At 46.7% G+C, this 23,401-nt stretch overlaps 1 protein-coding gene across 2 annotated transcripts in view; it reads right to left on the bottom strand.

Annotated features, from left to right (window-relative positions):
* Nucleotides 1-411: 411 nt before the first annotated feature.
* The window catches only part of Cadm3 (cell adhesion molecule 3), a 32,487-nt gene continuing 9,497 nt past the window's right edge, over nt 412-23,401 (bottom strand). Inside the window, exons 2-10 of one of the 2 annotated variants that reach the window (XM_036202106.1) lie at nt 14,775-14,876; nt 11,994-12,134; nt 11,306-11,458; nt 10,490-10,627; nt 9,981-10,151; nt 7,647-7,737; nt 7,090-7,259; nt 3,482-3,607; nt 1,537-2,727 (exon numbers count right to left, since the gene is read on the bottom strand). In XM_036202106.1, the coding sequence (XP_036057999.1) occupies nt 2,609-2,727; nt 3,482-3,607; nt 7,090-7,259; nt 7,647-7,737; nt 9,981-10,151; nt 10,490-10,627; nt 11,306-11,458; nt 11,994-12,134; nt 14,775-14,876 (1,211 nt within the window). In that variant the 3' untranslated portion in view covers nt 1,537-2,608. Of the gene's footprint in view, nt 2,728-3,481; nt 3,608-7,089; nt 7,260-7,646; nt 7,738-9,980; nt 10,152-10,489; nt 10,628-11,305; nt 11,459-11,993; nt 12,135-14,774; nt 14,877-23,401 lie in introns of both variants that reach the window. The other variant, XM_036202107.1, reaches the window with a different exon arrangement.

The following is a 23,401-nucleotide window of genomic DNA, read 5'->3' as shown; positions in this document are numbered from 1 at the left end:
CTCATTAATCCCCTCAACCTGAGGTGCAAAAGGATGAGTACACAGGTCGGACTTTCAGGTTTAACAGGAGAGAGCCAGAAAGGGAGTTTGGCAAAAAGTGGTGATGCTCTCCGTCCTGGATGGTGTTGGTGGGGCCTTCGCCTCCATCACGGTGTTGGCCAGCATTGCTGGGCAGAGGGTGACAGGGTAGCAGTCGGATGACCGGCTTCAAATCCAAATGTTCTCTGGGAAGCAAATGACTCAGACACTCTCTCCCTTGATTCCATACACAGATGCTCCAAAGTGTGGCACGGCAAGGATGCAATACCCTTTGGGTGCCAGGTGCCAGGGACGTGAGGGCAGCCCTTATTTACATGCAGCCCAGTCAGCAGTGTGAACAGCAGAAAGGAGGCAGCCTGACCACACGGATAATCCAGATATATTGAGGGTGGCCCCTCTGAGATTAGCACAGGAGCGTTAGAAAGATTATAAAGATACACGATCCCCTCCCTGCTCCCTTCCCCCGCCCCCACCCACAGACAGACACACACAGCACAACGGCCCCTCTGCCCGCCCCGCCCGCCCGCCCAGTACAAATATGGCTTCTGTGTAATATGGACAGAGTGGTTCAGCTCAAGGAGAAAAAGTCGTTTTCCCAAAAGCGGGTGCTGGGAGATGAGGAGCCTGGACAGGTCTGGGGCCCAGGGCTCCCTTGCTGCTATAAGAGGAGAATCCCTGGCTTAAGCGAGGGGCTGCCTGGGGTACCCAGGACCCTAACCAGGGGCTGGAAGATTCACAAAAGTATTACCTGAACTGAAGGAGTAGGCAGGCCTGCTGGATTGCAGCTGCCCCATTTTGCACACCTGTTGTCAGAGCAGGGAGGACATGCTGGAGGAGGGGAAGAGTGATGCCTAGAGCATCCTGGGTCTGAGGGAAGGGCCAGCCAGGATGGAGAGGGTGAGCAATCTCATCTCCACAGCAACCAGCTTGGCCATAGAAGGAAGACAGTAAACCAAAAGCTGAGATGGGGACCCAGTCCTCTAGCCACTGGGTCCAAAGGATGGGAATCCAGAGTCAGTGCCAGGGAGAGGCTTGAGAGGTGCATAGCAGAGGCTGTGGCCCTGGCTCCATGGCTCAGAGATGGGAGGTCCAGGGAAGGATGGTGAGTGAGTGGTGTTTCAGAGAGGGACAAAATGCACAGCTGGGCAAATCACATTCTGGAACTTCCCTCTTTCTCAGATAGGCAGCAAGAGTGATTTGGAAATGACTAGGACAGAGCAGCGCCCCCTAGAAGAGGTACAAACCCTGACTAGGAACCATCCACTCCCAAAGCCCACCTCATGCCTCACATGTTCCATGCCCTATCACCCACCCTAGACCCCTGGTCCTTCTCCTCAATCCCTTTGCTTCTTGTTCACACAAACACACATGTACACACACCCATGCATACTTACGCACATGTGTACACACACACACACACACACACACACACACACACACACACACACGTGCACAGAGTTCACATTATTCCCTCGGTTTGGGCAGGAAACAGCTCACTGCAGCGAAGCTCCTTTTAGTAATTTTGTTGTCATGTCTGCCTGGCTGCTGAGGGAGGAGGGACTGAGGGCTGGCACAGGGAACAGAAGAGGGCACAGGGTGACATGGGGTGGAGGAGTCGTTGCTGAGCAATGCCATGAGAGGAGCGGTTGCCGTGCAACAGTCCAGGGGCTTGGGTAAGAGTGAGGGGCCCCTCCGAGGTGGGGGGAGCAGACGCTGTCCAGGCTCAGAAGCAGTGCCTCTTCCACAACTGCTGGAGCTAGGAGAGAAAGCTGAGCTCTGCTGTCCCCCAAGGGCCGATTCTGTGAAAAGAGCCTAGCTTCGTTCATCGTGTGGGGGCAATGGATGGACAGGGCCATTTCCTCCAACCTCTCTCTCTCTCTCTCTGGAAATCTACTCTCTCTGGGAGGGACGTGTGAAGCCCTGGATCCCTGTGTGGCTGCATGCCATCTTCAGTTCACATCTTCTTGAGGACTCTCCTACTCATTCCTTTCTTACGTAATGGGAGAGGGGTGTCGGTGTGACACCTGTCTCCCTGTCTTTAGCTCACAATACATGGCTGGCAGAGGTAGAGCCACCACTAGCCCCTGCTGCCATTCCCAGGTTCCTTGGAGACACCTGGGAGGCAGATCGGCTGTGAAAATGGAAGGAGGGCCGTGTTAAGCCCCCACCTGCAAACCAGCCCTGTGCCTCAGGTGTTTCTCAGTCTCCAACTTCCTTCTCTGAACTTTGCAGATTTGCTGCTCTCCTCACCCCCATGGCCCCTGCCTCTCCAGCCTTGGAGACAGATTTGATTTGGGATTGTTACAAAAATAATAATAACCCAAACGCAGAGAAGCCACAGAAAGGGCTGAGGGCGGCCCACCCCTCCCCCCTGCCCTCCTCCCTCCCCCCCCATTCCAAACCGAGTACAAAACCGCACCCAAAGCAGACATTCTGTACAGGGGGCTGGGTGGGCTGGGGAGCAAGCGGGAGGGGCGGCCCTGGGGTCGCTCTGTACAAGTCCAGGTTGGTGACAGCCCAGCAGTCCCCATGGGGCCCCTTGGGGGGCACAGGAGATGAGTGGGTGCCCCTAGATGAAATATTCCTTCTTGTCATCCCCGCCTGACTGCCCGCCTTCTGCGTTGATGATGGCCGTATCTGCATCTGGAGCGTCGTCAGAGCCCTTCGCTTCGTGTGTCAGGTAGGTTCCTGTGTGGAGAGAGAAGCTCCTCTTTTCAGAAGCTTCTCAGCCTCTGGAGTCCACCCTGCCCACTTTTCCTACCCACCCACTCACACATTGCTCATCTCATCTCTCTCTTGCCTAGAGCTCTCTTCCTCCCCACTTTCTCTAATTTGCATTTTGCTGCCAACATCCCTCACCTGACCACACCCCCCCATGAATAATGAAATCTACCTTTAACTGAAATCTCATCTATAATGTAGGCAAGGGATCAAAGAGATGTGTGTGTGTGTGTGTGTGTGTGTGTGTGTGTGTGTACATGTAGTGGAGATATGACTTAAGCATGACCAATCTTAGCTAGACAGCTAGGCTGCTGGCTGCATGTAATTCCAGAACATAAGGGAAAGTAAAACAAAGAGAAAAGAAAAAATGTGAATGAGTATGAAGAGGAAGGTGATCAAAGAGAGGAAAGGAAGCCAGACAGATGGAAAAGAAGACAAGGGCAAGAAGGAAGGGGCTCAGCCAAATGTAGAGCAGCAAGAAGCAGCTGCCTGAGTGGGCAGGTCTAATTGTACTTGGATGTTAACCAAGTGATCAGCCTTGACTGTGGGGTTGCTGTTGCTCAGTGATCACAGCATTGGCATTGCATGTGTTGGCTGTATTTCTTTCTCAGACACCCTTAGGGATTGAATGAGTCTTCAGGGCCCTGTCTGAAGCCCTCTTACTGTCTGTCCTTCCCTAACTGATCTCCCCACACACCCAAGTCCTCTTGATGCCTCTGACCTTTGTGCCGGATCAAATAGTGTCCAAGGAAGATGAGCAGAATGAGCAGCAGGAAGACAATGAAAGCCACAATCCCTCCAATGATGGCGTGGTAGGTACTGGAGGAGGAGGGAACCGGACTGGGATCTGCAAGGATGACAGGCTTACAGTTAGACCTGGGGATGGGAGGACTTTTAACTCGAATGCTGATTTAGCCCTGGATAATACCCAAGAGAGACATTAACATCAAGAGAACTCAGGAGGTGTATGCAAGGGGACATGCCTTAGTCTGTGCTCTAGTGAGTATCACCATGCTGGCAATGCAGTAATTGTTAAGGAAAATTGATGTATTCAACAGGCAATAAACAAACCAGCCACTATCCAAGTTGCTTTCTTGGCATCAAAGCTTGACCTTAATCAGAGATAATTACTTTAATGTCTGTGATCAATATCAAAATTCTCTCCTCTTCCTCCCTCTTCTCCATCCCCTACTCTGCCCCTCCAACTCTCTCTCTCTCTCTTTCTCTCTCTCTCTCTCTCTCTCTCTCTCTCTCTCTCTCTCTCTCTCTCAGACACACACACACACACACACACACACACACACACACACACACACACACACACACAGAGAGAGAGAGAGAGAGAGAGAGAGAGAGAGAGAGAGAGAGAGAGAGAGAGAGAGATACATCAGTGTTTTCTTATTCCTTGAGTGTCTCCCATGTCTTTTCACATCCTGTCTGGTATTCTGTACAAGTTCCTTTAGGGGTGTCTTTGCCACTTTTCCAGTCTTAAGATCAGATGGAGAAGAAACAGGGAAAACTGATGGATCCAGGAATTAAGTAGTTGGAAAGCACCTTGCAAAGAAAATGCTAGACTGTGCCATCCTGTATAAGACTTGTAAATTTCCCTAGAGAGCAAAGTTACAGTCTGATATGAATTAGAAAACCACCCACCTTCTCTAAGATGAACCCAAGACTTCAGGTTCTATTCCAGCATCCTTATCCCAGCCTGAGCTGTGACCTATACAACTGCCTTATCACATCAGATAGCATTTGGTGTCTCTGCTCCCAGGTATTTCTTTCTTTTATCCTTTAGCTCCTCAATCTACATGCTCTTGAATATATCTGGTCTTTTTCTTCAGTAATTCCTTCTTGGAAAGGAAGATTAGTGATTCAGTAAAACCCAATCTTCTGACCCATCCAAGGAAGGAGGCCCAGGGCTTCATCTCTACGATGACATTGTCTAAAGGTCTGTGCACAAGACTTGTTTGATTTATCCCATGATGGCTAGTGTTCCCTCCATTAGGTATATGAAATCCACCCTCTGTAATAGGTATGGACTGATCTCATAGTACAACCCGGACCAAGAATGTCAATAAAAACCTGAACCTTGGTCAGAAACCCAAATGTCTGAGGATGAATGCACAAGCCCAGGACAGTTCTGATGTCTCCACAGTTACATTAGCCACAGCTGTATTTCCTCCATCCATGGGAGAACTCCTGTTTTTCCTTGGACTCAGCTTCAGTCTTACAGCCTCATTAACTCCTATACTTTTCTTCTTCCCTTGCTTATGTTTCCTCAGGCTTTTTAGTTCCTTGATTTCCTGTGTCTTATTTGAAAAGAAATCATCTATGCTTCTTTAAAAAAAAATGTTCTGGGGGCTGGAGAGATGGCTCAGAGGTTAAGAGCACTGATTGCTCTTTCAGAGGTCCTGAGTTCAATTCCCAGTCAACCACATGGTGGCTCACAACCACCTGTAATGAGATCTGGCGCCCTCTTCTGGCCTGCAGGGATACATGCAGACAGAATGTTGTATACATAAAAATAAATAAATCATTTTTTAAAAGGGGGGGGGCTGGAGAGTTAGCTCAGAGGTTAAGAGCACTGACTGCTCTTCCAGAGGTCCTGAGTTCAATTCCCAGCACCCACATGGTGGCTCACAACCATCTGTAATGAGATCTGGTGCCCTCTCCTGTGTACATAATAAATAAATAAATCTTTAAATAATCTGCTTGGGAGGGCTATGGGGGATGGCTCAGGAGTTCCATGATGGGACAAATGTGTTGACATGATTTAGGGGAAGATGAGGGAAGAAACATGAGGCATGGTCCACCATGGAAATCAGTCCTGGATATTTGCTCCAGAAGCTATAGAAGTAAAAAGTTATTGGACAAACAGAGTCTTCCACGGTCAAAATTGACCTCTGGGGCTGTCAATAACCACCCTCCATCTCCAGGTAGAGTACCTTTCATTTCATTACGAGCAAGTCTTCACTGGGAAAAGGATTCCTGAAGAGGCTGCAGTAACTCCTTCCACCACCAGGCGTCAGCACTGGCAGCAGTCAATTTACTCCTGCTTAGCTTTTTAATCCCAGAGCAGAAGGATCAACAAGACACCAACTGCGGGGCACATAAACTTTCTTTCACTGCTAGTCACCATGAGAAATGGTCTGGAGAGATCCGGGGGCTGAGCCGAGATCTCAGTGCCTTGTTGTAGTAGCTCTCAGAATCTTACACTAGCTCCGTTGTGCTGAAGAGCTCATGGGGGTGCGAGCTTGGCTTAGGACTGCTAATCACCAATGTAGACTTTCTGGTCCCAAGCACTTAGGGCTCTTTTCAACCCTGGGATTCTGGGTGTTAAAGCACCCCATTCTCTGCCTTACGGGGTATTTCAAATGAAGAAAGAACATGAAGTTTCTTCAGCATTTCCCCTATTCTGCAGAAAGATTTGAAGACTTTCTGGAGGAACTTCAATGCCTCTGGTGTCTTCAAAACAAGAAAAAAAAAGATTTCCCTACCAGCTCCCTCTAAAGCCATCTCTGTCCTAGCCTGTCACTTCCCTTGAAGCTGGGTTTGACTGTATCTTTTTGTGTTTGTTTGTATGTACGTGCAAATATGTGTGAATGTGCACATATGCCTACGTACTAACTGTAGAGGCCAGAGAAATTCCATCCTGACTCTTTGAGATAGGGTCATTTCAGTCAACTCTCACTAGCCAAGAGCTCACCAAGTAGGAATGACTGTCTCTGCCTCCCCAGCACTGGGATTACAAATGGGAGCTACCACACCTATTTTTGTTTTGCTACAACTGGCAGATACTTTACTGACCAACCTAACAGTCTAGGTGCCTGGTGGTTCCAGGTTTTGAGAAGAATTTTAGAAAGAAGCAATCTCTTGTCCCTTTGGAAGCATCAGAGGAGAGATTCTGACCATCTCTAGGCACAGTGCATGCTTGTTTCTTTTATTCTTTGCCAAACCATAACGTATGCAGGGTCCTTAAGAAGGGAAGTGGTGGCAGTGGCGTGTATGCTGTATCTAGCCCTAGGAGGAGGAGCTCTTCAGCAAGCACAAGTGTACTCAGGAGGGGCCTCTAAAAGAAGCTGATATTCTCCCCATCAGGTGAGAGAGAAATGGTTCCAGAGGAGCCACTGTCTGCAGACAGAGACAGTGGGAGCCCCTCTTTATATTGCTTGACCATTGTTACACATTCCTAGGGCCTAAGTGCAGTGCTTTCCAGTAGTGGGCATTTCCCATCCACCCTACTACCACTCAAGAGTAGGGGGTTGCTGTCAGGAGAGCAAGAGATAGCCAAAGAAGGGAGATGTTGGAGGAGAGAAGTCAGAGACTCACCGTTGACATTGAGGGTGAAGTAGGCTGTGTAGCTGCCCATGTTGCTGGTGGCCGTGCAGCCATAGGTACCGCTGTCACTCTTGTTCAGGAAGGGGAAGATGAGAGCGCTCTCTTGGGTCATCTTCAGGGGTGGCTCGCTGCCTTCCTTTACCCACAGGTACTGCTGAGGGCTGTTGAGATGGAAAGATGAGATGTGTTCAGGATGGCCTGGACCAAAGGGCTAGAGGAATTAAAAACAAACTGGTAACAGGGAAGTCAGAAACTGCATGGGGAAGCTTAAGATGCTGTATGGGCCACAGGGTGGATGTTGGTGCGGGTGTGGGGGTATCAGTCTTAGGTACAATTTAAAGACGGTAGAGATGTTTTGATCCATATCTTACTGTAACTTTGTTCCTTAGGGGAACTGAAGGAGCTGAGCTAGGGAGTGTTCCAACCTCACTTCTGCTGCTTTGCAGCAGAAATAAAGGAGACGTGCTGTTGTACAGTTAGGGGAGTAGGAGGTATGGTTCAGTGGGTATCCAGGGGGTGGGAGGGTTATCTGAGTCTGCTCTTCTTACACTGGATTGCCACGCCCCTCACAATGTAACAACAGCTTCTGGCCTTCACGGGGATGTGCAGGTTCCGGCCTAATCATGGCTGTCGGTGTGTCTGTGGAGAAGTATATGACGTCAGCACTACACTCCCCACTCTGCATAGGAGATCCCTAAAACCTTGAAATCATCTAGTTACATGCTACAGATTCTATCTCCCGAAGTCTCAGAAGTCCGAGAGGCTGTGAACAAGCCCTTTTTCCTCCTGGCTCTTGTGGACACAGACTATGAGTGCCCCTGACTGACAGCAACCTGGTGTATCTCAACCTCTCAGCCTTCCAGCAGGCCTGTCCTTGGTGGGCCTACGGGATGTCTTAGCAGTTGAGGAGAACCCATGGTTTATTCATGCCTAGCGAACTACCTGGCACATAGACAGTAACTAATACATATTTTTAATGGAACAAGGAAAGTGAACTTGACACTGACTGAGTCGTAACCTCTCCATTCTGTCTGCTCTGTGAGGGAGCTTAGGAGCAAAGGCCATGTGTGAACACAAAACATTCCCTTGAATGGCCAGTCCAAACATGGAAGGAGAACATAGAAACAGCAAGGGGTAGGGGTCAAATTTTGGCTGGAAAAAAAAAAAAAGGCCTGAGACAATCTGGATGGCTCTGTGAGGGAATAATGACATCTGTCATTGGTGCCAAAAGGCTGCTTAGGAGGCTGGGTCCAGATGGTGGCTTAGAACAATGTGAGCAGATGCTGGTTTGGAACCACAGATAAAGAAGATGCACTATCCCTAAGGACAGAGCCAACCTTAATAAGCAGTTAATGAACATGCTTCAGTTAAATCATACAGGACAAAGAGAGCCAGGTCAGGTGAGAAAAACGGGCATTCCAAGGCTTCACAGCTAAAGAGATCTCTAGCATAGCACCTGGAATGGAGCATTTGTTGTCTGACTGCTGATCACAGGCCAAAGGGAACCCTGCAGAGCAATAGCCAAATGGCCTGGTATCTAAGAGAGGACTCTGGGGACTTTAAGTACTCTTTAGTTATGGCTGGGAACCAGGGCTCAAGAGAACTTGCCAAGGCCCAGGGCCTCACACTTGGAACTAGTAAACACAGAAATACTTTATAGAGATTTAGAACTTAGAAGTTTGTAGAGTTCTTTCATGTATATTATTCCATTTCTTTTCAGTTAAATTCGGGATAGGAAGCCAGATTCACAGAGAGATTAAATGCTTTGGTCAAGGCCATACAGCTAGTAGGTACTAGAAGGCTAGTCATCTGCCTGTCCCTTGAATGTCATTCATCCAAGTGGACTATGGTTCTGTTCAAAATTAACTAATGTTAAAGTTTGAATAAAGGGTCTAGACACTGATTAAATGGCACTGAAGTTAGGAAATTAATCAGCTTGTGTCTTCCATGAGGAGATTAAAAGCTCTAGCTACTTTTGAAAATTCCCCAACCTTTTGGTAAACTAGGAAAAGAAATGCATTGTTGTCCATGCCTCCACACTCAGCCTTTACACTTCAATTATTCCTTTCCCTTCCCATACAGGAAAGTTCCTTTGAAAAGTCTCCCGATTTCCTCAGATGAAAATTTGCAAATATCCCAGCTTCTTCAGACATTCCCTACTGGTACTACTATAAAGGCAGAGTCCACAAAGAGGATGAAGAAGTGTGGAGGTGTGAGGCAGCGATTCTGACAACTGAATCCCAAGGAAAAGCATGAAACTGGGGCAAGTAGAGAAATGACTGGGAGGTGAAAGTCCCTGGAATGTTTCCAGATCAGAGAGAATTGTGCTTCTCTCCCACCCACACCTCTTGTGTCATAGAATGTTAGAGTGAGAAGAGGCTGTCACGATGGCCATGCTCACCTCTCTCATTTCACAAAGAAACAACCAAAATCAGTGGGGGTGGTGGGGTAGGGAAGCTGTCTTCACACCACACGACCAACATGTAGTGGAGTGTAGACCAGTAGCTACATCCCAAAACTCTGGGTTTGCTATACTTACCTCCATAGGTTACAGTCTAGTTCCATTTCACAAGTGTAGCCCAAGGGCTCATAAACTTGGCCCATGGGCCAAATCCTTGACAGCTGCGAGCTTTTGTAAATAAAGTTTTATTGGAATGTAGCCCAACTCATTTGTTTACCCTCTGTCTGGGGCTGCTCTCCTGCAGCACAAGCAGAGTCAACTCACAGAGACAAAGCCTGCAATGTTTACCGCAGGGCATTTTTTTCCTCAAGCCTTGCTACTTTAACTGTGCATGTTGCCTCAAGTGCAGACGGCAACACATTTCCTTTCCTCACTCCCTACCTCAGATTTGGTCCTTCTCACCCTGAAGCCCATGACATACATAAAACTTCAATGCGCTGAGAGGTGGATCTGTCAGCTCCCTTTAGAGATTCATGGTTCACAGAGCACACGATGCTTGCGCCATCATCCTCCCGGGTAACCTGGAATGACACTGAGCTGCTCACAGTGAAGGTTTTTCCATTGGGATCTTCCTGGACTCGTGTTTGTTCTCCTGGAATGCAGAAACAGATAGACAGAAACACACACACACACACACACACACACACACACACACACACACACACACGAGACACACTGTCAGTATATACCGACAGACTGTATCTTAACATACAGATACTGTCTAGGCTCCACAGATTCTATCATGGACAAATTTAGAAAATTTTTGAAATGGATATGAATGTATAAAGAGAATGTAGAGCTTGACGTCCACAGGTCATTCACTTTTGTCATCTCCACTATGTCTTATGTGCCATGAATAGACATATTTCACACACACACTCCTTCCCTGCACCACCTCATTCCTATAACCCCATGGCAGGAACTACTCACCATGGAGTTCTTGGTCACCTTTCCTCCAGGTGAGTTGGGCTGCAGGCTTGCTCCCAGAAGACTGACAGTTTAGAGTGGCTGTCTCCTTTTCCCGTAAGGATGACTTATAACCAGTGATTATGGGCTTCTGTGGGATTCCTGCCATAGAGAGGGGATGGCCAGGATAGGAAGGAGAGGCACCATGAAGTCACACTTCAAGCTCTCCCTGTAGACATGTCCTCTATGAGGGACAGGATATCTGAGCTCTACTTTGGTTTGGAAAGTTGGGTAGATGCATGAAGGGTCAACATTTTCTTGGATCTACTTCCTGAGGACAAGATGGGAAGACTAAGGGGAGAAGAATGATCGTGCAGGAGGAGTGGGATGCAGTGCCTAAAGCATGATAGTGAATGGATACCCCAGAGTCCAGTTAGGTGGCCATGCAGATAGACAGTGAAAGGCTCAGGAGAGTAGAGATGGAAATTAGAATATAGGAATGAAGATAACTGTATTCAAACAACTGAAGAACTTTGCTTGGAAATTAGAATTAGATATTCTGTATAGACCTTGCATTTCCACATATAACTTTTGGAGTGAAATGGAATGGCCATTCTTTGCTATAAATTATGAAGTTTATGCTTAAAGAGATTTGTTCCAGATCAAACAGTGAGTACAGCAGATCAGAACGGCGTTTTCCTTGTATTTAAGGGGAAATGTGCAGAACTTTTCTGATATTATTGGAAGCCTGCCTGGTTCTGGGAAGCTCTGGGGCCCAACTGAGGGAGACTTGTTTGCAGAGCAGCACGCTGTGGGGACACAGGGGTCTGAGAGCCTCACCGAGCACGGTGACGAGGGACTTGGCGGTCCGCACAGGCATGGTGAAGATGGAGCATGTGTACTCCCCCTCGTCTGCCAGCGCCACATTGCTGATGCTGATACTGAGCTCGTGGGGAGTGGAGCTAACCAGCTGAATCCGGTTATCTCGAAGGGCTGGGGAAATCAGAACTGAGAGTCAGGATTCTACCAGGACCTTCCTTACATGTTTACCTTCCATTCCTGGGCTACCATCATTGAGAAGAAGGGATGAGTAGAGTGGTGTGGGTGGAGGAAAAACAAACCAAACCAACTCAAAACAAAACAAAACAAAACAAAAAACCCTCCTAAATTAGGACAGAATCATTCAGTGACTTTCATGAGTCACTGGACACAGTAGCTTAATAGGCCAGTATAGTCTGTATCATATGTAATTACTTAGGAAGGCCTGGGGCTGCCTGGTATCAGCTTTCATAAGGCTTCTTCAGGGTGATACTACACCAGGACTTTATAAGACTATATAAGACCTATAAGACTACACTTGGCTAAGGTCAGAGCTGTAGTGCTGATTTTTCACGGTTGATTGCATTTTCAAATAACATACCTTGTGTCTCTCAGCCTCTGGACTACAAAGACAATTCCCCTCAGCCTCTGCTGTCCCTTTCTCCTAGCCCATGACTCCCATGGAGAAAGGTCACTCATGAGACACTACCTCTCTTCTCCCCAAAGTATAGAGTCTGCTGGGCAGGGTTGGACCACTGCAGGGAGGAGTCTTCATGGTCTTTCACTTGGCACTTGAGCACCACGGTGCCACCAGCCACCACAGTTTCATCAGCTGTCCAGGGCTGGCTATCTGCAAGGGTAGAGTGTGATTAGTTTCGTGAGAATTGCTGAGGATGTCTACCCGTTACTGGGCCACATTCCATTCCATCTAACTCAGGCTATCCAAGGTTCTGGCCTCTGTATACTCTTGGGGCTTCATGAGTGAAGGTGGTTGTGGCATTCTGGCCTCTGTATACTCTTGGGGCTTCATGAGTGAAGGTGGTTGTGGCAGTAGAGGAGAGACAGACCTGATCTTCTCTCACTTTGGATACACAGAAAGTGTCATCATTTATTGAATGTTGGATGAACGGATAGGGTCACAAACACTAAAAGGATAAAGGAATCTGAATCTAAACATACTACTCCACCTGTGTCTTTTTAGATATGGTTCTACCATTCATTGTTGAGAACACGTATACATATCTGCCATCCTATGTGTTACCATCCTGTCACCTATTGTAAGAACAAAACCATTACGGGCAATTATGACTACTCATCAAAAACTGAAATGGGGAAAAGCCTAAACCAGCTCTTGGTGTGCACATTCATCTATACAAAAAGAGAAAAACAAACAAAACAGAAATGAAGAACAGAAACATTTTAACGTACTTTAAATTTTTTCTAGCAATAACTTCAATCCAATCATCAAATCCATCATCAGATTTTACTATGATTATTAGTTGTTGTAGTGCTGTCGAGACAAGGTCTTACTATACAGCCCTGGCTGGCCTGGTACTTACTATGTATTCATGATGGTCTTGAATTTATCAAAGTCCTATTGAAGTCCTTCTGCCCCTGCTTTCTAAGTGCTGGGATTCTAAGTATGCACAACCACATCCAATTCTTTGTTCTCTATCCTGGTAAGTCTTCCTGTCTCCCCAAATACAAACCCAAGTCATTACCCTGATATTATTTAAAGAATAAAAGACTGAAGCTTCCCCCTCAATGTGCTGAAAGCATATTTTCTAACTTTTTTCTACTTAGAGAAATGAAACAAAACACAAGCTCAGTTGATAGAGTCCTTGCCTAGCATTCAGAGAGCCCTAGACTGGATCTCTGCAGCACTATAATGACTGGTTGTGGTGGAGCAGGTAAGTTATCCCATTACTCAGGAAGTAGAGACAGATGGAGCAAAAATTGTAGGTTATCCTTAGCTATATACTGAGTTTGAGGCCAACTTGGACTGCATACACCCATCAAAAATAAAACATACACACACATACTCACACACACACACACACACACACACACACACACTCACACACAGACAGATAGAGAGATAGATAGATAGATACAGAGAGAGAGAGAGAGAGAGAGAGAGAGAGAGAGAGAGAGAAGGATGGAAGGCAGCAAGGAAGGAAGGAAAGAAGGAAGGGAGGGAGGGAGGGAGGGAGGGAGGGAGGAAGGAAGGAAGGAAGGAAGGAAAGGAGGAAGGAAGAAATCCAGGTATCTTTTGGGTAAATCAATTGAATGCCAAATGAACCTTCTCCTTAGGCCTAGCTGTGAACCTCTCCAATACTGACATCTGTTTCCCCCACCACGCATTGTGCTAAGTTCCCACAGCATGGATTCTTATTCCTAATATTGATTCTCTTATCTTCAGAATCTCTTTTAGTGACCCAACATCAGTGACCTCCTCAGAACTAATCTGAAATAATCATCTCCCTTCTCTGCTTCATGAACATCTAAAAGTCTGCTCTGTGACACAGAATTCCTCAACCAGCAATGTCCACTGCTCAATAGGAAACCAGGAAACATGCTTACCACACTCTCAACAGGGCGCCAGAAAAACAACCAGCTGCTCCCTTTGTCACAGATTCACAGACCCCACCTGCCTGCTTCTTTCCAACTTCTCTAGTCACCTGACTTGAAAATACACTCTGAGTGATCTTAGCTGAGAGAAAGCCCTAAGAAGGGAAGGCATGCTGAAATTATGCCAAGCAAGACACACCATTAAGGACTGGTAGTTTCCAAATTGGAGTATGAAGCCTGATGGTTAGTCCTGCCTAGAATTGTAAAAGCTGGAAGTGAGGGAGCTCACTGGGGCCAGGAATCCAATTCCCTCATCTCATAGGCACAGGCAGTAAGTAAGGCAACAGAAGCGAAGTGACTCCTAAGAGCAGCCCACTAGTTCTCAACACTGTAACTCGGTTCTGTCCCCAACACAGAGCTCTTGTCACTGGAGTTCTTTCTAAAGTGAGCCTCTGAAAGGAGAGTCAAGGTTATGATTGGATTTTGAGATTATTGTGTAGTCACTGAGCAAATATGGAAGTGAAATTTTCTCCGATTTTCTCAATGGAAGGTGGCTGAGGCCTTTCATTTGCAATAGACATATATCACTTTCCAACCCCCCATCCCTCCGTCCTTGTCTCCTTTGAAGAAATCCTCTTTGACAATGCCTCTCCAAGACCTCTTTGTTTTGAGTAATCCACTCCTCTGGAGGCATCTTTATTTTTGGAAAGAGGTGTAGGGTTACAGAGGTCTCTGTACCAGAGTGAGGGAGGGCGTTGGTGCATGGCAATGTGGTGGTGGTGGTGCAGAACTAACAACTAAATGTCGAATGGGAAGGAGGAAGCTGTGTGGTAATGAGTGGAGTGAGAACATGGGTGGCGTACCATGAGTGGGAGATGACGTGAGGATGGACATTGAGAGGAAGGGCCTGGTTTCTCACCTTGACTGGCCAGCATGTCAGGGCTGCTCCAGACTGTGGAGCTGAGGGCCTCGTCCAGTGGAGCCAGAGTTCCCAGCTCCAAATCCTGCTCCTGCCAGTAGCCTGGGGAGAGAACCTGCATCAAGGATGAACCCTGTGCACACTACTATAGCTTGGGTCTACACTTCCATGGTGGGGGTGTGGGAGGGGCTAGGCCCCGAGGGAAAGTAGCTTCACCAACATACCTAAGAGAAAGTGAGACATTAGCAAGAGTTTTGAAAAAGGAGATGGCTCTCCTCTGCTAGGCCCTTTAAAGGAGGATGATAGCAATGTTATCTGTCAGTCACACAGTGTTAGAGTCAAAGAGAACTTGGAGACCATTCAGCCCAGTTTGCCCACTTCACAAATGAGGACAAAGACGTCCCCAAAAGATTGAGAGGGGCTCACTACTGAAAAATTGAAAACGGAAACAAAACAAAAACATTATAAACTCCTTATTTAGGATTCTTTTTGTTGTACCACATTATCTACTAACACGACATCGGGCTTAAACATATTAGAGCATATTTTTTCCCATTTGATCCTTATAAAAAGTGGTGGTGTGGCCATTCCTGTTTTGCCGAGTGAAAGCAGAATGAAATGACTTGCCCAAAGTCATACAAATTGAGTAGAGACTAGAAATGAATGCTTGGTTTCAGATCCGGTGCTCTTTAAGTGAGACACCCTCCTTACTGAAGAAAGATCCTAGTTGGGGCTAGAAGTTGGACTACAGCTTTCCACTGTCTTACATTCCGTGCTCAGATTCTAAGTTTGAGTACTAGGTTCCCAGGGCTCTGCCTCACTGAGCGCATACCTGCCTCTGACGCAACCAAACCTTGTTACCCGGGCAATAGGCACCACCTCTCTGAGGACTAGATCGCTGTTATACACTCTGGTGAAATCCAGTAGTGTCTGGGGTTACAGTTCCAAACCAAATGGAAACAGCAAAGGGACAAAGAAACCAGCTAAACACCTTTTCAAGATCTCCCGCCACAGAGCCCTAGAGTGACCAATCACATTGCGAAAATCCAGTGAGCTCATCAGTTGCTGAGCAGACACAGGAGCTGCTTCTCTTCTTGGGATAGCAGCAGTGCTGGGAGAAGTTTATCAATGGTCCCAAAGGCGCCAACGTCCGGGGTGGGGGGGGGGAGGATAAGAAAGTGGAGGTGGGGCTTAGAGAGGGCAGGTGGGTGGGTCAAAACTGGGCGGGGGGGGGGGGGGGAAGTGGGCTATAGACTTTTCCGGAGGAAAAAAGGGACAGGATGAATCACAAGAAAAAGAAAGCAAGCCGGTGAGTGGAGAAGCGAGAGAGAAGAAGGAGTAGCTGAGAAAGAGGATGAGGGAGAGGAAGGGAGAAAGGGGGAAGGGAGAATGGGGGAAGGGAAATGGGGGGGGCGGGACGAGAGAGTCCCAGCATCAGATAAAGCTCCAAGAGAGACCTGCTGGGGCTGGCTGGCTGCGGTGTAAACAGCCCCCCTTCCTCAGGGCTCCTGACCTGGGGCTCCGGAAGATTTGCGAATTTACTTTGTTCTGAGTAGCGTTGAGAGTTCCAGCTACATCTCACACAGGAAAAGAGGAGTGGAGAGGCAAAAGAAGAATTGATGAGGAGAGGCAAGGATGAGAGAAAAGGACTCTCAATTGCAGCAGAGAGGCAGTACCCGGGTGCAGAGCTCTCGTCCTGTTGTGTGGACACCAAGGATAGAGACGACTGGACATTGGTGAGTGTTTCATGTTATTGTATACGTTTTGGAGTGTGCTGCGTCAACATCAAGTAGGAAACAGGATGGGTTGTACTAAGGCATGGGGTGCTTGCGGGACAGGGAGGAGCCGGGTAAAGGGTCTATGCTCCCTCCATAGGGCATTGGTAACTCAGCACACAATCTAAAAACCACTACACAGGCTTTTACCTAAACGGACCGAGGAAATTTGTTACACTTCAGTGTGGGACTTTTAGTTTGCGGAGCGGATTTTCACCCACGGTTTCATTTAATCTCAAAACAATTGCTAGCGGGAGGCAGCCAGATATAATCACTTTTAAAGTTGACATGCGAAGAGGGGTCCTTGGCTCACCCAAAGGAACCCAAAGGGCACAACCCTCAAGAACAGTTTCTACCTCTGTGGGGCTCTCCACTTTGAACAGCCCCTGTTTTCCAGAGCACTTGCCCACACTGCACTGTCACGTGTTTGGTTACCAGGCTCTGTGTCTAAACTCCGAGCTGGTTAAGGGCAGAAACATTACCATGTTCACCTACGTGTCTTTAACACTTCCGCCCTAGTGCGCTCTTGGCGCCTGTGACTAGTCCGGTGCTTTGCCACCTCAGCACCAGGCTTTCTGCATATCTAACCACGCAGAGCCAGTGCCAGGTCCCCCCTCTCCTGCTTCTTTCATCTGTGTCTTTGTTTGCGTCTTCCTCAGTGGCTTCTCTGCTTGCTCCTACTTGTCCGTCATCTCCCCATTCCCACTTCTGGATGGTGCGCTTTTTTTTTTTTTTTTTTTTTTTTCCTGCATAGGATACATAAGTAAAATGGTGATGTACATCGTTTAAACACAGCTGAACTGTTCAGAGGCAGAAAGCAACAAATAACCTTCAATAAATGACATGTTTAGGATGTGCATGATTTATTGCCTCTGTGTGTTGGCAGAGAATTCCCTTTGGTTTGTAGTGTTTTAGGAAATTGTTTAAGACTGTGTGGCTGGGACATTGCTCCCCCCTTCTTTGGGGGTGTGCTTGGCATATCTCCTAATCCTAAAACGTACTTGTGATCTTATATCTCTACTCTTGGGAATTCCATTAATATGTCTGAAAGTTTCCTGATTTTATGAAATTGTAGGCTTCTAGTAATACATTCTGAATGGCCATTCCTAGGGGAGCAGGTGAGTGATTGTAACACTATCATCAGGAGCATGGATAAGTAGCACAAATTTGTATAAGCTGCTTTATGAAAAGCTTGAACTATCTTTGGATTAAAATTGTGCCAGTCATTTATGACATCACTGTGATTTCCCTCAAAATGTTTGGACAGGAAAGGGAAGAAGCTGAGGAGTTTCTAAAGGGGACATATGGACTTTGAAGTGGAGTTAGTAAGGATTCTACTCAGGGACCTTGGAAGGATCTGCTGGCACAGAGCCACTGGTGAAGAACACTCTCCCTACGTGGGGAGAACCATGGAGGAAAGCTCCAGTCTTGATCATATGAGTTAGGGAACATCAGTCTTACTAGTCACATTGTTATCTACTCACACACCTCTGACTTTCCATTTTATTCTTTTATTCTCTCTCTCTCTCTCTCTCTCTCTCTCTCTCTCTCTCTCTCTGAATGTGTGTGTGTGTGTGTGTGTGTGTGTGTGTGTGTGTGTGAGAGAGTTGTATGTGGGTTTGTGGGTTCATAAGTATATGCCTACATGTGCATATAGCTGTGCATGTAGATGTCAGAAGCTTACATGGTGTATCTTCTTCACTCATTCTCCAGCTTATATTTTAAAAATTAAATTTACTTGGGGGGGAATACATGCCATAGTGTCTGTGGAAGCTGGAGGAGAACCTGCAGGAGTCAGATACCTTTTTTCCCATAGGGGTTCTGGGATTTGAACTCAGATCGTCAGTCTTGGAGGTCAGTTTCTTTACCATCTTACTTGCTCTTTACCTAATTTTTCTAGAAAGGTGTGTGCAGCCACCCTAGCCACTGGTGCTAGGTGTCTAGATGCATGCCACTACGCCAGGCTTTTTACGTGAGTGCTGGAAATCTGAATTTAGGTCCACAGCAAGTACTTTACTGAGTCATAACCGTACCTGACTTTACATTTTTCCGCAGATAATACCCAGATTGGCTAGCTTGGCCTTCAAGGTCCTGTACAGTTTGATGTCAACCCACCTGTCAACTTAGTCTTTTCTCCATTTCTCTGGTCCCACATTCTAGACATAGGAGATATTTAGAACTCCACTGAAAACATTTGCCATCCTGGGTCCATTCCCTTTTCTCTAATAACTCAGTTTTAATGCTGGTCACCCATCTCCACAGGTATTAACTGTAGCTTTTCAGCCTACTTTGTGTAGCTTTTCTTTCAAGAATGCTTGCTCGGTGGCCTGGATGGGAATTCTTCCCCATATTTCTGAGCGGCATTGCTTTTTCTGCCTTGCTCACATGATGCAGTGGCCCCTCTTCCCTGCATTGCAAGTGGGGCTGCTTCTTCCCAAATCATAAAGACCCTCCAAGAACAGTTGACATCTGAGTCACCTTCCTATCAATACTGGCTCCAATATAGCATATTGCACATAGATGGTGCTTAATAAATATTTATTTTTAAAATGAATCAGATGCTGAGTATCTTCTGTTGTGAGAACAGAGCTTAAAAATCTGTGATTACGGAGAACATAGCAAATCTGAAAGCACAGGAAGAAGTCAGCCAAGTAGGGCTACCTACACATGGACAGCTAGATATCTACAAGACAAGACTTGATATTAAAAACAACAACAACAAACCTCCCCACTCCAACCTAGTATTAATCTCAAGATTTAAGTTAAGAGGCCCACAGGCATAACTGCAGGCAACTAGGGAATGATGGGATGCATCTAGTAAGGGTTAGCATGGGACAAGCTTTAATCGTAGGTCTCCCTGGCCAGAAGGCCAAGCTCTATGCATCTTCCCACCGCTGCCTGCCTCAGGAGGCGGAAGTAGGTGTTTTGTGTGTGTGCTGGTGGGTTGGGAATAGATGAGGGAAGGCTTTGTTACATTTCTGGCTAAGGGTGGCTTACCTAGACAATGTTCACAACGCTCACCTGAAGAATGATTCAACTCAGAGTAACAGGCTACAGTGGATGCTTGTGGTGGTGGCGGTGCTGTGATTGGCATCTAGTAAATTATGCTTTCAACTAGATTTTATAATCTGCCTTCACTCCATACTTTGGGATCTATTTTGTCTGCCCCTAATTGTTTTACAGTGTGGGACTCTTTGGTTAACCAAACAACAGATGTGTTTATTTAAAACTTTTGACAAAATCGCTTTATAGTTCCATCACATTCTAGCACCTAGGGTTAAAAGGAAAAGGTTATCTCGTTGGCTCTCAATCGCTTTGGGTGTTTCTTAGCTCTTATTTTATTTACCCATGGGTTCTAATAGCCTTAGAATTCTCAGCATTTTAAAGGACAAAGTAATCCTTTCCCCTATACTGGTTTCCTTCTGATTGTTTGTACTGGGACTAGCAGAGGCAGGGGACTGCAGACTTAATAATGTGTCTCTTCAAAGCATACATTGGCACCAATGACTCAGTTTTTCACCGCAAGCACAGGACCTCACACATAGTGAGGGCTCAATAAATATTTATTGAATAAATAAGTGAGTTACTCAAATGAATAAAAATGTATTATGCCTGCAGTTTAAGTGACTGGTAGGAAAGGATATGAGAGTATGCCAGCATCACCCTTGACTGTTTGGTTTATGTATCCCCCTGCCTTGTTTGCTCTGGGAATCTAGAATGTATTGGCAGAACTATTAACAGTGTCACAGGTGCACATTTGGGATGGTGGAAGTGGGGAGCGAGCTCTGGGCTGCATGACTGCATCTGGCCTGGCTGGTGTTTGTGTCCGGAGCCCCGCTTCCCTGACTCTAGAGAAAAACAGCTCCCTGAGTAGGAGTTGATGATGATGGTGATGGTGATGATGATGGTGATGACTCAGCAGTTCTCTAACTCCAGAGTTAAAAATACTGTTCAGCCCAGCCTACTTGTTATTCCTCACGACTACCCTGACAGGTGGGTGGAGAAGTGTTATCTCCAAGCAAAAAAACCTACTGGGGGCTGTGGCCCAGGATACTGACTCTCTTTTCAAATGGAGTAGTCACAATTAGGAGTCTCATTGCTAGGCTCCCAGACCTGACAATCTCACTCAATTCAGCTGCTTAGTAAATGGCCGTGCATATGCGGGTCACAGACAGCAGAGAACGGTCATAGCAAAATTAGACTTGGAATTTGGCCCCTGGAAGTTTTTTTTTTTTTTAATCCTCAGAGCCACATTTTTCTTTAAGAGTAAATGTTTGAATGTGCATTTGGAGGAAACTGGACCAGTTCCATCTGAATCCTGACTTAGAAGAGAACTCCAAGATTTGGAGGAGTCACTGACATCACAAAGGACTCTCTTTACACTCCACTTCCTACAGTTGGTCTTTGGCAGCCATGACTGTGCCACATTTACCAAAATCATCCCTGAGTTTCTAGACTAGAATTTTGACAACTACCACTATAGTCTCTTCCCGCTCTGCGTGTCTGTCTCACTCTGCCTGTTTTCTTTAGATCCCCGTTCACAAATACCTGGACCCTACAGCACAGTCAGAGGGAGGCGGGGCTTTAGGAGGGGGAGGTCATTCTGATTTCTAGGCACCTCATCTTTTCAGATGTGTTTCCTTCTTTTTCCTTTGGGATGAGATTTGGTACTGCAGAGAGACCAGGAAGTCCTCATGGACACCCCCCCCCCCCCCCCCCCCCGCCTTCCATAACTCAGGGGCCCTTCAGAACTTTGTAGCTCAGTCATGCCTCAGCTGCTGACCTCCAATCTTAGCCTCCCTGCTCCACTGGTGATCTCTTTGTCACTGGGTTGCTGAGAGGAGACTTTGCTCCTTCTTGGTCCACCCTCTGTTATCTCTGTTGCTGTCTGGTTTTTTTTCCTTCTGGAGTCTTGTCAAGCAGCCTCTTGGGGCCAAAGTCATTACGCTCTCCCTGTTTGACTGGATTCTCCTGAGAGGCACATGAGAGTGAGTGGAAACAGATGGGGGGAAGGGTAGATTTCCACCTCTCCCTCCCCCCAGGAACTTCCGGTCTTGCTAACTCACCCCTTAGTTTGGTATAAAGCCTGGACCAGAGAGACTCAAGAGTTGAGGAGTGTGCCATTTTCACACGATTAGAAGATCCTGAGAGTCAGGTTAGGAGCTACTCAGTCTATGTTCCAACAGGTTTAATAATGCATTTCATGGACAATTTTTGGTTCCATCCTCAACAGTTTGAAAACAAAAAGCTTTCCAGGTTAAATGGGGAGAAGCATCCTCAGGATAGCTGGCTCCTCTAGGGTAGGTGTGAGGATGGGATTAAAATGAAAAATTTATTTTGGTGTTAATACCCTTTTCTCACTAAAATTAAAAGCAAACAAAAATACAGCCATTCAAAAATGTTTTTCATATGCAAATGTTAAAAACTATCAAATTTTAAGATGTCATGAAGGTGTGTGTGCCTGTGCATGCTTGCTTGCTCTTTTCTTAAGCTCTATAGCCAGATTCCATATTCCATCAGTATTTTCTACTGACCCCTAATGGCCAGAGCTGGTTACTCCTAAAATCGTTGACTATCAGACAGACTGGGAAGATTGCCTTTCTGAGTCGGGAACCAGAGTGCAATTATTTTTCTCCTTTTTCTGTTATAATTAATTCACTCAACATGGCTTTCACAAGTATAGCCTTTCAGAGCTGATATAATCCTAAGTAGCAGTCCGTCCAATACTGCTGTGTAGTGTATGTGTGCATGTGAGCATGTATGTTTACAAACTACTGAACCACATCCCCAAGTCCAGCTGCTCATTTTAATAACGAGGAACTGAAATCCTGAGAAGTGTAAGAATTCGAAGCAGTTCCACAGGCAGTTAGTGGGAGCTGTGGTTATAACTCTGGTCTTTTGTACTTGTTATCACATCATAGGAGCCCTTGTGGAATAGCTAATTCAGAGGTTCACTTGCCACTGAGTGTGATTTTTCTATCTGGTGCTATCCACGCTCCTTCTTATCCCACATGTGGGATAGACCCCAAAGCTCAGGGGAAGTGAGTCTAACATTAGGTTGGAGAAGTTGAGGTGAGACAAAGAAGTCTCATCTGATACAGCTTTACACTTGAGTTCCCACAAAAGAGGAATTTGAAGGGCAGAAGCCACTTCTGTGTTCTTAGGAGCTAAAAATAGTGGTCATGAGAATAAGATTGTGTGCATAGTGTGTGTGTGTGTGTGTGTGTGTGTGTGTGTGTGTGTGTGTGTGCGTGCGTGCGTGCGCGTGCGTGCGCGCGCGCGCTCGCTCCTGAATCTACCTGCTGGAGCATGCACATCTCACAGCTATGGGAACATGTACTTGAGTGTGAAGTGGAAGAGAGAGGGGTTAGACTAGATGGGAGGGAAAAGCAGAGGAGCATGTCCTATTCTTGAGTGAGAAAGAAAAAAATTCTGGAGGCAGAAGTGGGCTTGTGGTAGGCTGGGGGGAGATGCTCACAGACTTAGTTAAGATTCTGAGGAGCAGAGACTGGGAAGTGGGTGGCAGCAAAGGAGGTGGGGGCAGCTGTTGCTTTGATTTGCTACTGAGTCAGTGTTCTTGGTGCATTAGTGCTGAGAGGGAGCCCGGGGCTGGCCCCCAACCAAAACAAGCCCCTCTGTAGCCAATATTGAGTCGTAACAAGGACAAATGCAGTTGGGAGTCAAAAAGGAGGGGCACTGGACCCTAAACAGCTCTTTGTTCATAGCCCTTTTTACTCTGGAAGTGTGGATTCTAAATAGCTAGCCTTCAGCAGCAGGAGGCTGTGAAGGAGGGAGGGAGCAGAGCACTGGAATGCATCGCTGAGAACGCTGGAGAACAGGTTCTGTGTAGGT

Source organism: Onychomys torridus, chromosome 11 (assembly GCF_903995425.1).
Source record: "Onychomys torridus chromosome 11, mOncTor1.1, whole genome shotgun sequence".
NCBI lineage: Eukaryota > Metazoa > Chordata > Mammalia > Rodentia > Cricetidae > Onychomys > Onychomys torridus.
Note: the sequence above shows the minus strand (reverse complement) of the source record. Positions and strands in the feature narration are given on the sequence as shown.